Source organism: Oncorhynchus nerka, unplaced genomic scaffold, assembly GCF_034236695.1.
Source record: "Oncorhynchus nerka isolate Pitt River unplaced genomic scaffold, Oner_Uvic_2.0 unplaced_scaffold_1291, whole genome shotgun sequence".
In the NCBI taxonomy this organism is placed as follows: Eukaryota; Metazoa; Chordata; class Actinopteri; order Salmoniformes; family Salmonidae; genus Oncorhynchus; species Oncorhynchus nerka.
Window position 1 is genome coordinate 52,435 of NW_027040056.1, and position 17,322 is coordinate 69,756.

Consider the following 17,322-nt stretch of genomic DNA (forward strand, 5'->3'; position numbering starts at 1 on the left):
GTTGGAGCAAACCATTGAAGTAAGCTCAGCATTGCATGTAGATAGGTTTGGCTGCTAGGCTAAAGTAGCAAGGACATGCACATTAAGAGAAGATGATATCCAGGCCATATGACACCCAGACAGACCATACTCTATTTTTATAGGAATACATTAACCAAGACCATACGTGCATTCATGACAGCTGAACGTGCTGTGGTCAGTAGGGTACAGGAAGAAAGATGTAGGCAAGATAACTGATGACTAACACGTAAAACATAGGCATGCAGTACATACATTATTTTTAGAACATGGAAAGAGTTCTGCCATCGTTGTAACCAAATGCAGATACTAAGGGGGAGTAACTCTATTTACATATGTGATGTACCCCAATACTATGTATGTATAAAAGCAAAGCCAGTGTTAAGAAGCGGCGGCTTTCCCGCGGACCAGCACGGCTTTAATAACTTGTATTAAAGTCTACATTGAATTCAACAGTTTCTTCTGAGAGTATTATATTTCTATAGACAGTATTATATTTCTGTAACAATTATCTACGACAGCAGTTCGACGCGTACAACAACACAGAGGTACACATGGAATAAACAAACATACAGAATTATACAGTAGAAAAAATTAATATGTATACAGTGTGTGCAAATGAGGTAAGATAAGGGAGGTAAAGGCAATGAATTAGGCTATAGTGGCGAGGTAATTACGATATAGCAATTAAACACTGGAGTGATAGATGTGCAGAAGATGAATGTGCAAGTAGAGATACTGGGGTGCAAAGGAGCAAAATAAATAAATGCAGTATGGGGATGAGGAAGATGGATGGGTTATTTACAGATGGGCTATGTACAGGTGCAATGATCTGTGAGCTGCTCTGAAAGCTGGTATATGGGGCTTTGGTGACAAAACAGATGGCAATGTGATAGACTGCATCCAATTTGTTGAGAATTTGAGGCTATTTTGTAAATGATATCAAAGTCGATGATTGGTGGATAGTCAGTTTTACAAGGGTGTTTGGCAGCATGAGTGAGGGATGCTTTGTTGCAAAATAGGAAGCCCATTCTAGATTTAAATTTTGGATTGGAGATGCTTCCTACCATGGGAACATACAAATGGACTGTGCTATGATTTGCAGTCACTGCCCTCTCTCCATGTCCTTTCTGTTTCTTTTATATTGATTCTGTACTGTTGAAAGAGCTTGCAAGGAAGCATTGCACACCCAGTGTCTTGTAGAGGTCAGACCTGGGTAGAAAAGTGTTTTGTAGTTTATTTCAGCTTTTCAAATGCTTAAGGTAGTTGAATATATATTTTAGGATCCCCATTAGCAACAGCTAGTCTTACTGGGGTCTGACAAATAAAAAAACACTTGGCAATTTTCACATGTTAATAGTTTGTGTGTTTGTGCATCTGTTACACACACAACCAGTAGGTCACATGGGGGAAGACGCGGTGAGGTGTTTTGTCTTTTAAACCCGGTTTGCTGTTCTCTTGCGCTATATGGAAGGGAGTTCCAGCCAGTCATGGCTCTATATAATACTGTGCGTTTAATTTGTTCTTGATTTGGGGACTGTGAAAAGACCCCTGGTGGCATGTCTGGTGGGGTAAGTGTGTGTGGACTATGCAAACAATGAGGAATTAAAACAAGAAATGTTGTCAACCTTTCCTCAACTACCAGAAACAAAGGAAAACAAATCTGTTTACACAAGTGGTGTGATCCACAATCCCTTTTTCTCCAGACCCAGTCTGTCCCCAATCAGCAAACACATGGTAGGCAGAAGAGAAACCCACATTTAAAAGACAAGGCATTTTGGAAGTCAAATTGTTTATTGAACAAGTCATGCAAGAGTAGCAGAAACACCAGGACACATCAAAATCATAACCGTACAACCTAAGTGTCAGCAATATTGGCCAAATCAGATGTAAAAATTAGTCGTATGGTTTTGAAAAGAATTTATACCATTGTAGTGTTCACCCCTGTAAACAATTTGCATAACGATGCGCAAGTGAAGAAGATCCTCATTTCAAACAAACGCATTAGTTTGCATAATTCCTCACCTCAATTACCTTTGCCCTTTTCTGCAAATGGAGGCACAGTAACAGGAGAAAGACGATTAAGGAGTTGGGCAAACCAAATTATGATCTCCCTATCTAGCTTGTTGAGGGGTCGGGCCGTCTGTTCAAGGCCGGCCGCTTCTGCAGAGGTATGGTTGGCAGTTGCTTCAGCTGAGGCGCGGGGGCCAGCCGCTTCTGCAGAGGCATGGTTGGCAGTTGCTTCAGCTGAGGCGCGGGCCGCTTCTGCAGAGGTATGGTTGGCAGTTGCTTCTGCGGAGGCGCGGGCCGCTTCTGCAGAGGTCCGGAGGCCGGCGGCCGCTTCTGCCGAGGCATGGTTGGCAGTTGCTTCAGCTGAGGCGCGGGCCGCTTCTGCAGAGGTATGGTTGGCAGTTGGACCCGGCGTCACACTTGCCAGGGTATTGTGGCCAGTAGCTTTAGCATTTGGACCAGACACCACACTTGCTTGGGATCTAGTTGGTTCAGGTCCAGTGCAGGCAGGATGCCCATAAGCATCACCTAGGAAACAAAACATTACGGTAAAATACCAGCCTTAGGCCATTGGAACTAGACTGTGATTTGAATTAGTTTGAACCAAAACGCACCTTGAAGGGTAAAACACGTTATCCCTCCAATTAGCAGGCAACAAATCCAAGAAACACTACAAAACATTCAGACAGGTAAACATCAATAACCAGTGAACACTTTAAGACAAGGTAAACCAATCAGATGAATACATTGAAAAACTAACCTCAAAGAGAGTCCAAAAGTCACAGCCATTTTAGTGATCAAAACCACAACCGTATTCAGAACTAATGCTAGACAGACACCCTGCCAGAATATCCCTGTTGCAATGTCTAACAGCTGTTTTGGTTGCACCTCATAAAGGAATCCCAGACCCTTCTTACCTGAATGGCTAATTATGTACAGGTGTCAACCAATGAACCTAATTTCAATTGGTTCAATTTCCCAATTGCGATTAGGTGCTCTTGATTTCATGCAGCTGGTGTGCTGGAGGGTGGAGTTTACACATCATGGGCCAATCCGACAGTTTTAAAGAGTGAACTCTACCCACCCATTCCAGATTGAGTCAATTGCAAAGATTTGTTTTGTACCCCATGGGGGATTCCAACATACACTGCAAGGGGAAATAGATGTCAGAAATGCAGTGCTTTATCACTGTAAGATATCTGTCCAGAACCATATTTGCTTGCAATGCACATTATTGTATTATCAAATCATGCCAGTGGACTTCTGGTAAGTATGCTTTAGTGAGCAAGAGTTGCACTTGACCCCAACAATGTTTATCCTCACCCAAAATGAATGCTGTATTGATGAGTCATTTCCCTCCAAGCACTACTTCTCACCTGAATGCATTTTTATTTCATTTTAGGGGGTTGGACAAAAGCTGAAATTGGGGTTGAGAGTTACCCTTTTATATACTGAACAAAACTGTAAATGCAACATGTATTAATTTCAAACATTTTACTGGGTTACAGTTCGTTTAAGGAAATCAGTAAATTGAAATCAATTCATTAGGACCTAATCTGTAGATTTCAAATGACTGGGAATACAAATAACTCTTTTTTTTTTTAAGGTAGGGGCGTGAATCAGAAAACCAGTCAATATCTGGAGTGAACCACATTTGCCTAATTCAGCACAACAGATGTCCTTTGCATAGAGTTAATCAGGCTGTTATTTGTGGCCTGTGGGATGTTGTCCCACTCTTTTTCAATGGCTGGTTAACATTCACATGAGTCCTCTTACATTTGGGATCTTTACAGTCCCATTGATCAAACAACCAGGAAAAGATAGGCTCTCTCTCCCTCAGTTATGAACATCAACAAGATCAATAACTTATCCTAGCAAGAGAAGCTACAAATCGAACGAAGGAACATTAGATTAACCCTCTCAAACGTTTTCAGCTGGCTGTCAGAATTGCACTGATAATCAATGGAGATTTGCAGCCTACTTGTCCTTTGCAGCTTGCCTGACAATCCATGCTTGTCCCAACCAAGCACCCAAGCTAACTGGCTAAAGTTGGCTAGCTTGTTAGCTAGCTTATTCCAGACGGAAACGAGAGAACGCCTCACTGACCATTTTACTCAGTGTAGCAGAGCTGGTTAGGCTGTTAACATGTTATCTATAGTGTTCATGACTAACAATTACTTCTGTTGTCTACGTTTACTGACACCGGTCATATTCAGCAGGTGTTGCACATTTGTAAATTCATCAGTAGTTCTGCGTTCTGTCACACAGATGAAAGTGTAGATAGCCAGAGTGAATTTACCAACGCAATCAAATCTAATGTTATTTGTCACATACACATGGTTAGCAGATGATAATGCGAGTGTAGCGAAATGCTTGTGCTTCTAGTTCGGACAATGCAGTAATAACCAACGAGTAATCTAACCTAACAATTCCAAAACTATTACCTTATACCAACAATTGTAAAGGGATAAAGAATATGTACATAAAGATATATGAATGAGTGATGGTACAGAATGGCATAGGAAAGATGCAGTAGATGGTATCGAGTACAGTATATACATATGAGATGAGTAATGTAGGGTATGTAAACGAAGTGGCATAGTTTAAAGTGGCTAGTGATGCATGTATTACATAAAGATGCAGTAGATGGTATCGAGTACAGTATATACATATGAGATGAGTAATGTAGGGTATTTAAACATTATATTAAGTAGCATTGTTTAAAGTGGCTAGTGATATATTTTTATATCAATTTCCATTATTAAAGTGGCTGGAGTTGAGTCAGTATGTTGGCAGCAGCCACTCAATGTTAGTGGTGGCTGTTTAACAGTCTGATGGCCTTGAGATAGAAGCTGTTTTTCAGTCTCTCGGTCCCTGCCTTGATGCACCTGTACTGACCTCGCCTTCTGGATGATAGCGGGGTGAACAGGCAGTGGCTCGGGTGGTTGTTTTCCTTGATGAACTTAATGGCCTTCCTGTGGTGTAGGTGTCCTGGAGGGCAGGTAGTTTGCCACCGGTGATGCGTTGTGCAGACCTCACTACTCACCCTTACGGTTGTGGGCGGAGCAGTTGCCGTACCAGGCGGTGATACAGCCCGACAGGATGCTCTCGATTGTGCATCTGTAGAAGTTTGTGAGTGCTTTTGGTGACAAGCCGAATTTCTTCAGCCTCCTGAGGTTGTCTATGTGGGTGGACCAATTCAATTCAATTTGTCCGTGATGTGTACGCCGGGGAACTTAAAACTTACTACCCTCTCCACTACTGTCCCGTCGATGTGGATAGGGGGTGCTCCCTCTGTTTCCTGAAATCCACAATCCTCTCCTTTGTTTTGTTGACGTTGAGTGTGCGGTTATTTTCCTGAAGAAATTTGACATGCTCAAAAATCCTGCAGAAATGCAAAATTGACTGGCCTGATGAACACAGGATGGCCTGGCAGTGATAGTTGCTCCTTTCCATCGCTCGTTGTGTTGACTTCATCATGTCCATTTGAAGATTTTTTTTCACTGTTGAATCATATTGCAAGTGCACGTGCATTTGCAATATGGTTTAATGGGCATGTACCATCACGAATTTGTCATGCTATAAAAATCCTGCAGGAATGCGAAATTGACTGGCCCGATGAACTCGGGATGGCTGGGCAGTGATTCTGGTTCATCTCAATCGCTCGTTAGGGTTGATTTCAGATGTCACTTTTGTGATGGTACCTCACTGTTTAAACATATTGCAAATGGACAAGAGTCACAAGCAAGTCACCGTCCATCAGTCAATTAGATATCATTCTGACACCAAACTGATACAAACAGACTTTTTCCAAGTCGTTTAGTAGCCAACTATCACATACTTCAGAGCTGGCCCAAAATTCACAACGCCTTTGGTTCAAACCATAAAAAACCCATAAAACACATAGTTACGTTCTAGCTGCGGGTCCATTTCTTATGTTATGTATAGGCCTAGCTGAGCCGACCCCGAATCCCAAGTTTCGGCTCGATAGGTCATTTGGTGTCCAAGCAAAACCCTAATTGGTGCTGAAAATCCACTTTTTTCCATGACTTGCTACGGGGTCCTTGAATGAGCTATCGGACAGAAACGTTGGGTTCCGTCTCTATGGGCCGAGACGGTCGCAATGCACCTAGTCTTACGACTCTGGGACATTTCTAAATGTCGTCATTTTCGTGATGCAAAAATGAATTGAAGTCATTGCAAATGTACGAGGCTGTTTCTCGGTCCGAGAACCTTCTAGAGCCACGTAACTCACCACGCACTATCGACCTGAGGTCTAGAACAGGATTCTAAAGTTTTGGAACTCTAGGTCTGACGGTTCTTTAACTTCTTGCGGCGAGCCATCCCGGATCCGGGATCGTGACTACAGTCTCAAGCTCATTACCATAACGCAAAATGCAAAAAATATTCTTTGAAATATTTAACCTCCACACATTAACAAGTCCAATATGAAAGATAAACACCTTGTTCATCTACCCAGCAAGTCAGATTTCTAAAATGTTTTACGGCGAAAACATAGCACATATTTATATCAAACCACCACCAAAGACACAGCCGATATACAGCCATTTTGTCGAACAATAGATGCAATCACAAACGCAGGATTAAAAGAAAAATAATTCGCTAACCTTTTGAAAATCTTCATCAGATGACAGTAATAGGACATGTTACATAGTACATTTATGTTTTTTTCAATAATATGCCATTTATATCCATAAATCTCTGTTTACAATGACGACATTTTCAAAAAATGCTACTCAAATGTCCGGAGAAATGATGATAGCTCCGACAGAGAACGTCAGATAACAAGCAATAAACATTACTAAATATACATGTTCTACGTATAGTTACAAAGATACACTTCTTCTTAATGCAACCGCTGTGTTACATTTATTTTTAACGTTACAGAATTCGTTCACTAGGCTATAATATGAGACGGCGCTCAGATATTAGCAGTATGTCTCCTCTACGTTTGGAGTCCACAGAAACCCAAAATAACCAAATAAATATTCCCTTACCTATGATGTTCTTCGATCAGAAGACGTGGAAGGAGGCATACTTACCCAATACATTGTTTGGTTTCAAGTTGTGTGTCTCTGTATTAGCATATGCTAACAGCTTCAGCTGAAATGCACCCAAAATGACTTCTGGTCCCGCACTCTTGCGCATCAAAACTTCAAAATTACATATTATATGTCGACTAAACTGGTCAAACTAAGTGCAGAATCAAACTTTATGATGTTTTAAAAATGTAAAACAATGATCAGCACGAACAGACAAACCGACATCAACTGGTGTCTCGTGGAAAAAGATTGAGCTCCAATTCAGGCACGCGCAATAGAGTGCCAGTATTTTCGCGTGACCCGAACGTTTTAGCCCGCCAAAGGACGAGGGCGCGCGAGATTCTCACAATGAACGCCCCATTTGAAAGCAGACATCGCGCTGAACACATAGAAACCGTTCCCAGGTCTGTAGCTGCTTGGGAAGGGTGGGGGCGATGACGTCAAAGTTGTCCCAACTTTTCTGTTGCCAAAGAGAGAGTTTGGGAGAAAGGCTGCCCTGAGAGTTCTGCTTTACATACAGACATAATTTAAACGGTTTTAGAAACTTTAGAGTGTTTTCTATTCAATAATAATTATTATATGCATATATAAAAAAAAATGGCCAAAAAAAATTTCTGTTTACTATGGGCACGCACTTCCTCCAAAGGGGGCAATATTCAGCCATATCTCCAACTGGTTAAAAGTTCCAACAAGGTTAACTAATGCGGGCAGTGTATGTCTCTACGCACCCCAATGGGTCCCTACTTCCAAGCTGTGTGTGTGTGATTTAGTTTTCCTTTGAAATTTTATGGGAAAAATGACTGATTTACAGTTCATGGGGGTTGCCTAATCACATATATGAAGTTTTGGAAAGATCTGATTTTTTTTAACCCCTCGAAACAGCCCCTGAGACACCAATTATGGCACTTCCGGTTGGCACAGGAAGCTATAAGTCAACACATATCCTCATTGGGGTATGCTTTTACAGAATCCGGAGTTTTAAGTCCTTACGTTAAGAACTGACTGATTTACACAGGGTTGAATGCACTATGTCTATCAAACTGCAGGCAGGGTATGGATATACACTTTTAGGGCGATTTTAACCACTTCCGGTTGGTCCAGGAAGCTTAGAATCAACACAGGTAGACCTCGTAGTGGCCTGATGGACTGTCATCGAAGACAGGTTCATACGACATTCATAACCCACATAGGCTTCAGGTTGAATTTAGGGGTGCAGGCAATGTATTCCTATGGGGAGAGAAGTCAATGCAAACTGTCTGAAGTAAACACCTTCTTTTAACAGTTAAGGGTTAATGCCACACGGTCAAGGTTAGGCTTGCACGGATCGGAAGGACCTTAGGAACATACCTGAGGTCGAATTGTGCTTCTCACCCTAACGGTTCTCTCACTGTCAAACAAAAGCAAATGACGTTGTGGGGCAGGCTTCATTTTGGGCCTACTGTTCTCATGGTCGCTGCGCTCAGACCGAGCGAGCTACGGTCAAGCGGGATATCTCGTTGAACTCGGCACGGCCTAGAGATTATGTTTATGCCATTGCCTGCTCTCTGTGTCTTTGAGCACCGCACTTTTTCACTCCATCCTTGCTGTGTGTGTGTGTGAGAGCTTTTCTTTGACATCTGTTGGGAGAAATGACTGACTTACAGTTTATGGGGGTTGGCTAATCACACATACGAAGTTTTGAAAAGATCTGACCTTTTTAACCCTTGGAAACTGCCACTATGACACCATTTAAGGCACTTCCGGTTGGCACAGGAAGCTATAAATAAACTCATATCCTGACTGGGTTATGCCTTTACAGAATCCTGAGTTTTAAGTCTTTACGTTAAGAACTGAGTTATTTACGGAGGGTTTAGTGAGTGTGTGTTATTTCAGAAAATCATAGAAAATCACAGAAATCTCGCAGAGCTCCGCAGCACACTTTAAAAGATTTGTATGAATCACCCTGCAACTGGATCTGTAACTGTTGAAAAAAAAACCCCACCTATCTTTGAACATCACCAATCTGTCATTGTACGATTTTTCTTAAATGACGATAGATTGACACCGGAGGCTCCTTGACTTTGACGTGAAGTGGAAAAATAATTTCTCTATTTTCATTTTGGACCTTTAATCCCAGAGAAATGGCCATAACTCAAAAACCGTTGAGGCCTAGACGCCATCTTGTTCGGGGCCAACTGCCCATTATGCCAAACCTACGCTCACCAAGTTTCGGCTTCGAAATATTTTCCGTTTTCGAGATAAGGCCCCGTCGTGATTCGTGATGTTTTGTCCAATAGCAATATGATTGCTTATGCCCTCTTGTGGGATTTTCAGCGGGAAAAATGACCAAAATGTGATTATTTTATCAAACGGAAACCGAATGTCCGACAAAGTTAATTTGATGACTTCCCGGTAGGTCCGGCCCTGCCGCTCGGCCCGACGCCATCCGCAAATTTTACAAAAGTTTTCGGACGTCTAGTAAGGGACCGTACATTTGCAATATGGACTTTCTCACTAACCATACAGCAAATGGCAAAATGTTCCCTTAACCTCTTACGTCGACCCGACACGCATGCGTCCCATTTAGCCATCTGGAAATGCAAATGCGCTACGCTAAATGCTAATAGCACTCGTTAAAACTCAAACGTTCATTAAAACACACATGCAGGGTACTGAATTAAAGCTACACTCGTTGTCAATCCAGCCAACAAGTCAGATTTTTAAAATGCTTTTCGTCGAAAGCATGAGAAGCTATTATCTGATAGCATGCAACATCCCGAAATACCCGAAAGGGACGTAAACAAAATAATTAGCATAGCCGGCGCTACACAAAACGCAGAAATAAAATATAAAACATTCATTATCTTTGACGATCTTTTTTGTTGGCACTCCTAGACTTCCCATAAACATCACTATTGGGTCTTTTTTTCCGATTAATTCGGTCCATATATACCCTAAATATCGATCTATGGAAAGTGTGTGATCAAGGAAAAAACAGCTTTTTAAAACGCAACGTCATTTTTTAAAATTAAAAAAGTTGACGATAAACTTTCACAAAACACTTCGAAATACTTTTGTAATCCAACTTTAGGTATTAGTAAACGTTAATAATCTATCAAATTGATCACGGGGCGATGTGTATTCAATAGCTCCACGTCTTGAAATCATGTTCAGAAATTTCTACTCCAAAACATCCTGTCGGAGACCGGAAGGAATGGGCTCCCTCTCGCTCGTTTGACCAAGAAACAAAGGCCAGGCAAATGACAAGACTGGCGACATCGTGTGGAAGCTGTAGGACTTGCAATCACAGCCCCATTTAATTTGCTTTCCAATAGACAATACATGCAAGTGGCGCATTGAAATATTTTCCAGTTTTCAGTGATCAGATTTTCTTGCGCTTTTCGATGAAACGCACGTTCTGTTATTGTCACAGCCGTGATTTAACCAGGTTTAGAAACGTCAGAGTTTATTCTATCCACACATACTAATCATATGCATATACTATATTCCTGGCATGAGTAGCAGGACGCTGAAATGTTGCGCGATTTTTAACAGAATGTTCGAAAAAGTAGGGGGTAGGCTTAACAGGTTTTAAGGTATGTAAATTGCCAAGTATGATTTTTTTTTGTGGGGATCCTAAATAAATAAAAAAATATTCAACTACTTTAAAACCTGTTATGGCAAGTAGTTCCTCAGGGAACTCCACCCCCCCCCATTCAGCTGAAAAGGTGGCGCAGGGAATTAAAAAATATTATTTCGAAATATTTAACTTTCACACATTAACCAGTCCAATACGTCAAATGAAAGAAACATCTTGTTCATCTACCAATGTCCGATTAAAAAAAAAAAAAAAATGTTTTACAGCGAAAACACAACATATATTTATGTTAGACCACCACCAAATCAAAGGGAAAACACAGCCATTTTTTTACCAGCCAAAGAGAGTCACAAAAGCAGGATTAGAGATAAAATGAATCACTAACCTTTTGAAAATCTTCATCAGATGACACTCATATAACATGTTACACAATACATTTATGTTTTGTTCGATAATATGCATATTTATATCCACAAATCTCGGTTTACATTGACGCCATGTTCAGAACTGCCCCCAAAATATCCAAAGGAATTATAGAAAGCTACGCCAGATAACAGAAATACTCATAAACTTTGATTAAAGATACATGTTCTACATATAATTAAAGATACACTGGTTCTTAATGCAACCGCTGTGTCAGATTTTTTAAAAACGTTACGGAAAAAGCCTAACATTGCAATAATCTGAGACGGCGCTCAGACGTAAAAGTATTTCTCCTCCATGTTGGAGTCAACAGAAATACGAAATTACAACATAAATATTCCCTTACCTTTGATGATCTTTCATCAGAATGTAGTGCAAGGAGTCCTAGTTCCACAATAAATCGTTGTTTTGTTCCATAATGTCCAATACTAGTGTCCAAGTAGCTGCATTTGCTATCACTTTCAGCTCACGTGCCCAAAAACTGACTGCTGGTCCAGGATAACTCGCACGAAAACTTCCAAAATATATATTCCAGGTCAAATAAACTGGTCAAACTAAGTAGAGAATCAATCTTCAGGATGTTATTTTCATATATATCCAATAATGTTCCAACCGGATCATACGTTTTCAGCTGCAGCCAAATGGAACAGCGGTAGCACCCACAGAGAAATGCGCCACAGGAAAATGTCATTCTGTCGGGACACTGACTATTTCCCCTCCCATTCGGTCAAAGTTCACAGCAAATGCTCCATTCTACTTTCTACTGAATGAGGACATCTAGCGGAAGGTGTAGGAAGTGCTACCAGATCCATATCTTGTTGGGAGAGGAGGGGGCGATGATGTCAAAGTTGCCCCACATTCAGAATTTCACTTCTTGTTTGGAAGATTGCCTTCCCTATGAGTTCTGTTATACTCACATACATAATTCAAACAGTTTTAGAAACTTCAGAGTGTTTTCCATCCAATAGTAAGAATAATATGCATATATTAGCAATCTAGGACAGAGTAGGATAAAGTTTACTATGGGCACGCAATTCATCCAAAGTGAAAATACTGCCCCCTATCCTCAACAAGTTTTAAGCATTTGAAAAACTACAACCTTTTCTACCCAGGTCTGACCACCATGGGACACTGGGTGTAAACGATATAGTGAAATGCTTCCTTGCAAGCTCTTTCCTCAACAGTACAGAATCAATATGAAAGAAACAGAGAGAAAGGACAGAAAGAGGGGAGTGACAGCAAATCATAGCACAGTCCATGTGTATGTTCCCATGGTAGCAAGCATCTCCAATCCAAAATTAAATCTAGAATGGGCTTCCTATTTCGCAACAAAGCATCCCTCACTCATGCTGCCAAACACCCTCGTAAAACTGACTATCCGCCAATTGACTTCGGCAACATCATTTACAAAATAGCCTCCAACTCTCAAATTGGATGCAGTCTATCACTTTTGGAATAAATGTCTTCAAAGTAATGACTCGGGACGTCGGGTTTGATATGAAAGCTTATTTTAGTAATAATACTTGTTCGAGTTACATTTAACAACTTTAGATTCTACAGAGCAATGGAAGTAAGATGCTAGTGAAAGGTCATCTTAATCACTTCGCACCTGCACATAACTGGCGCATTATTTTGCATTCCCTGTCGCAAGGCTTTCTGGAACTTGCAGTCAAAAGCGTAATTCAATACTAACCAAGAACAATTACATAACTGTAAAGAAATATCTTTCGATACAGCTCAATGAATTAACTTAAACATTAACTCTGTAACACATTAAAGTTACAACAATCACAGTGCCATCCATTATTGTCACCAAAGCCCCATATACTTCCCACCACTGTGAACTGTACTATCTCGTTGGCTGGCCCTCGCTTCATACTCGTCGCCAAACCCACTGGCTCCAGTTCATCTACAAGTCTTTGCTAGGTAAAACACCCCCTTATCTCAGTTCACTGGTCACCATAGCAGCACCCAACCGCAGCACGCGCTCCAGAAGCGACATCCCCCCGGCGCCTCAGCAGAAGCATCCGGCCCCGGTGCCTCAGCAGAAGCGACAGGCCCCGGAATCTCAGCAGAAGCGACAGGCCCCGGCGCCTCAGCAGAAGCGACAGGCCCCGCCTCAGCAGAAGCGACAGGCGACAGGCCCGGCGCCTCAGCAGAAGCGACAGGCCCCGGCGCCTCAGCAGAAGCGACAGGCCCCGGCGCCTCAGCAGAAGCGACAGGCCCCGGCGCCTCAGCAGAAGCGACAAGCCTTGAACAGACGGCCCGACCACTCAACTAGGGAGATCATAATTTGGTTTGGCCAACTCCTTAATCGTCTATATTTCACTGGTAACCCCCAAAGCCAATTCCTCCTTTGGCCGTCTTTCATTCCAGTTCTCTGCTGCCAATGACTGGAACGAACTGCAAAAATCACTCAAGGTGGAGACTCTTTATCTCCCTCACTAACTTCAAGCACCAGCTGTCAGAGCAGCTCACAGATCATTGCACCTGTACATATCCCATCTGTAAATAACCCATCCATCTACCTCATCCCCATACTGTATTCATTTATTTATTTTGCTCCTTTGCACCCCAGTATCTCTACTTGCACATTCATCTTCTGCACATCTATCACTCCAGTGTTTAATTGCTATATCGTAATTGCCTCGCCACCATGGCCTATTTTATTGCCTTTACCTCCCTTATCTTACCTCATTTGCACACACTGTAAATATATATTTATTTGTTCTACTGTATTATTCTGTATGTTTGTTTATTCCATGTGTAACTCTGTGTTGTTGTATGTGTCGAACTGCTATGCTTTATCTTGGCCAGGTCGCAGTTGTAAATGAGAAGTTGTTCTCAACTAGCCTACCTGGTTAAATAAAGGTTTAATTAAAAACAAAAAACAAAAACTAGCCTACTGATCTGACTGCACTTTTTATGTTAACAATAACACTGAAAATGTCAAAAAAGGACCAAGCGTTTTCAACAGGGGGATCAAGCTGATTCTATACCATTTTACAGAGGCCAGTTCATGAAGGAAGGCTTGCTCATTAAAGTTTTTTAGCATGCGTCTATGACAAATCAGGACAGGTCGTTTCACAGAGCAGCCATTACGAACACAGGCTGTAAAACGGTGATCACTAAGGTCATTACAGAAAACACCAGACTGATACCTATCAGGATTATTTGTGAGGGTGACATCAAGGAGTAAAGCCTTTTCTGGGTGTTTGGAGTCATACCTTGTGGTATTGCTGATAATCTGAGAAAGATGTAGGGAGTCCCATTGATTTAGGACTTGGTCAGGTGGTTTAAGCATGTCCCAGTTTAGGTCACCTAGCAGGACAAATTCAGACTTAGTGTAAGGGGCCATGAGAGAGCTTTAGGGCAGGTAGATTACTGGCCCGTGTTGATGGAGGACGATGGCACCAAGCAACAGTCAACAAAGAGATATTTGAAAGTTTGATGCTTAGACAAGCAAACCAAATTGTTTGGGGACAGATTTGGTGGAGACAAATGAGCACTGAAGGTGATCCTTGGAAAAGATGGCCACTCCCCCACCTTTAGAAGATCTGTTTTCTGAGGGTTGGCAGTCAAGAGATTGAATGCCGACCCTCAGAGATTGACTGCAGACACTGTTCTGAGGTGCAAAATACTAATTGGCAGGCAAACATTAGACAATCCTACCGGTGTGTCTGATCTATAATGGATATTACCATCTCTGTCCAAATATCTGTACATAAAACTGCTCAAATGTGAGGTTCAGCAGAGGAGCTAAAGGAGGATGGGCTTATTTTCATGGCCTTGAATGGAATTGATGGAACAGAGTTTCAAATATGTTTGATATGTTTGACTCCGTACCATTGATTCCATTCCAGCCATTACAATCAGCCTGTCCTCCTCTAGCTCCTCCCACCAGCCTCCTCTGGTGTGGCATTTTGGAACATTCTGAATAGGCCTACCACCGTGTGCACATTAATGCACTTAAAATGTGAAGAAATAATCGTTTTTCAACATTTGGATCCTAACATTCTGATCTGTTCCATCAGCCTTATGAATTGATACAGCATATACCTCCACTATACTACTTTGATACACATCAGTGGGGATTAAGAATTGAGTACACGAAATGTCCATTAAAAACAAAGTGGTACACCTGCGTCTATCCTCCATTACACCACTAACTGTAAGATTTGAGAAGAGCGCTCCTCCCTCACTGCTTTTGCCTTTTCACATCACCTTCCGTAGACCGGTGCACTGCGGTTCAGGTTAGTAGAACTCCCTCATAGGCTGCATTACAAAGGCATCCCAATTCTGATATTTTTTTTCACTAATTAGTCTTTTGACCAATCAGCTCTGAAAAAGATCTGATGTGAAAAGATCTGATGTGATTGCTCAAAACACTAATACTTGGAAAAACGATTAGAATTGGGCTGCCTGTGTAACACAGCAATAGGTCAGTTTCTACAGCTAAAGTGAGGCAACGCAACAACCAATGGTTTGCGTGCCGCATCATGAACTGTGTCATCCACTGACATATGACGTAGTTAGTTGATATTTAAAATACCTATCAAGGCGATGTAAGATCTGGCAGACTTCAGCAACGTCTAAGCTTTCGAAAGTGGCTGAAGTCTGTTTGGACGCAATCACAAACTACCTCATAGTCTGTTTGGTCCCAGCCACACAGGCTGTGTTTACACAGGCAGCCCAATTCTGAATTCTGACCTTGGGCGTTGCTGGCAAAACGGCTGACCTGATTGGTGAAAAGACCAATTAGTGGGAAAAAGATCAGAATTTGGCAGCTACAGACGAATGAACATGTTTGAAATGTAATATGCGTTCATCAATTGTCAGTTTTTTTGTAAATTGTTGAACTGAATTTGGTCTTTCTTTTGTCGTCCAATTCTCTCTCTGTTGTTCACCATACGTCAACGGTTGACTGCACCTAATCGCATTTGGGAAATTGAACCAATGGAAATGAAGTTCATTGGCTGACAGCTGTACATAATTAGCCAGCCAGGGTAGAAGGGTCTGGGATTCCTTTATGAGGTGCAACCAAAACAGCTGTTAGAAATAGCAACCGGGATATTCTGGCAGGCTGTCGAGAATTAGTTCTTGAATACTGTTGTGGTTTTGATCACTAAAATGGCTGTGACTTTTGGACTCTCTTTGAGGTTAGTTTTTCAATGCGTTCATCTGGTTGGTTTACCTTGTCTTAAAGTGTTCCCTGGTTATTGATGTTTAACTGTCTGAATGTTTTGTAGTGTTTCTTGGATTTGTTGCCTGCTAATTGGAGGGATAACTTGTTTTACACTTAAAGGTGCATTTTGCTTTACACTAAGGTCAAATCACAGGTCTAGTTCCGATCCAAATTAAGACTGACATTTTACCACAATGTTTTCTTTGTTTCCTAGGTAACGCTCATGGGCATCCTGCCTACACTGGACCTGAACCAACTGGATCCTATGCCCAAGCAAGTGCGGTGTCTGGTCCAAATGCTAAAGCTACTGGCCACAATGCCACGTCAGCAGAAGCTACTGGCCACAATGCCACGTCAGCAGAAGCTACTGGCCACAATACCACGTCAGCAGAAGCTACTGGCCACAATGTCACGTCAGCAGAAACTACTGGCCACGTCAGCAGAAGCTACTGGCCACAATGCCACGTCAGCAGAAGCTACTGGCCACAATGCCACGTCAGCAGAAGCTACTGGCCACAATGCCACTTCAGCAGAAGCTACTGGCCACAATGCCACGTCAGCAGAAGCTACTGGCCACAATGCCACGTCAAGTGTGAAGTCCGGCGCCTCAGCAGTAGCGTCCGGCGCCTCAGCAGTAGCGTCCGGCGCCTCAGCAGTAGCGTCAGCAGCCCCCGGCGCCAGCAGGCAGCGACAGGCAGAAGCGACAGGCCCGCCACGCAGAAGCTCAGCAGAAGCGACAGGCCCCCGCGCCTCAGCAGAAGCGACAAGCCTTGAACAGACCACTCAACTAGGGAGATCATAATTTGGTTTGGCCAACTCCTTAATCGTCTTATCCCTGTTACTGTGCCTCTTGCAGAAAAGGGTAAAGGTAACTGTGGTGGGGAAATGTGCGAACTAATGAGCTTGTTTGAAATGAGGATCTCCTTCACTTGTACATCGTCATGCAAATTGTATACAGGGGTGGATGATACAACGTTATGAATTGTTTTTATAAACATACGACTAAATTGACTTCTGATGTAGCGATATTGCTGACACACTTTTAG

The 17,322-nt window shown here is 42.2% G+C and overlaps 2 protein-coding genes across 3 annotated transcripts in view; one reads left to right on the forward strand and one right to left on the reverse strand.

Annotated features, from left to right (window-relative positions):
- Positions 1-1,793: 1,793 nt before the first annotated feature.
- On the reverse strand, positions 1,794-2,925 carry LOC135559628 (coiled-coil domain-containing protein 8-like). The gene is made up of 3 exons (XM_065015763.1): positions 2,789-2,925; positions 2,643-2,698; positions 1,794-2,556 (listed from the first exon to the last, which is right to left on the reverse strand). The coding sequence occupies exons 1-3, from the start codon at positions 2,815-2,817 to the stop codon at positions 2,045-2,047; spliced, it is 597 nt and encodes a 198-aa protein (XP_064871835.1). The 5' UTR covers positions 2,818-2,925; the 3' UTR covers positions 1,794-2,044.
- A 13,174-nt stretch (positions 2,926-16,099) lies between these two features.
- Positions 16,100-17,322, forward strand: part of LOC135568981 (circumsporozoite protein-like) — a 55,340-nt gene continuing 54,117 nt past the window's right edge. Inside the window, exons 1-3 of one of the 2 annotated variants that reach the window (XM_065015766.1) lie at positions 16,102-16,250; positions 16,341-16,396; positions 16,491-16,866. In XM_065015766.1, coding sequence (XP_064871838.1) covers positions 16,500-16,866 — 367 coding nt within the window. In that variant the 5' untranslated portion in view covers positions 16,102-16,250; positions 16,341-16,396; positions 16,491-16,499. Of the gene's footprint in view, positions 16,251-16,340; positions 16,397-16,490; positions 16,867-17,322 lie in introns of both variants that reach the window. The other variant, XM_065015767.1, reaches the window with a different exon arrangement.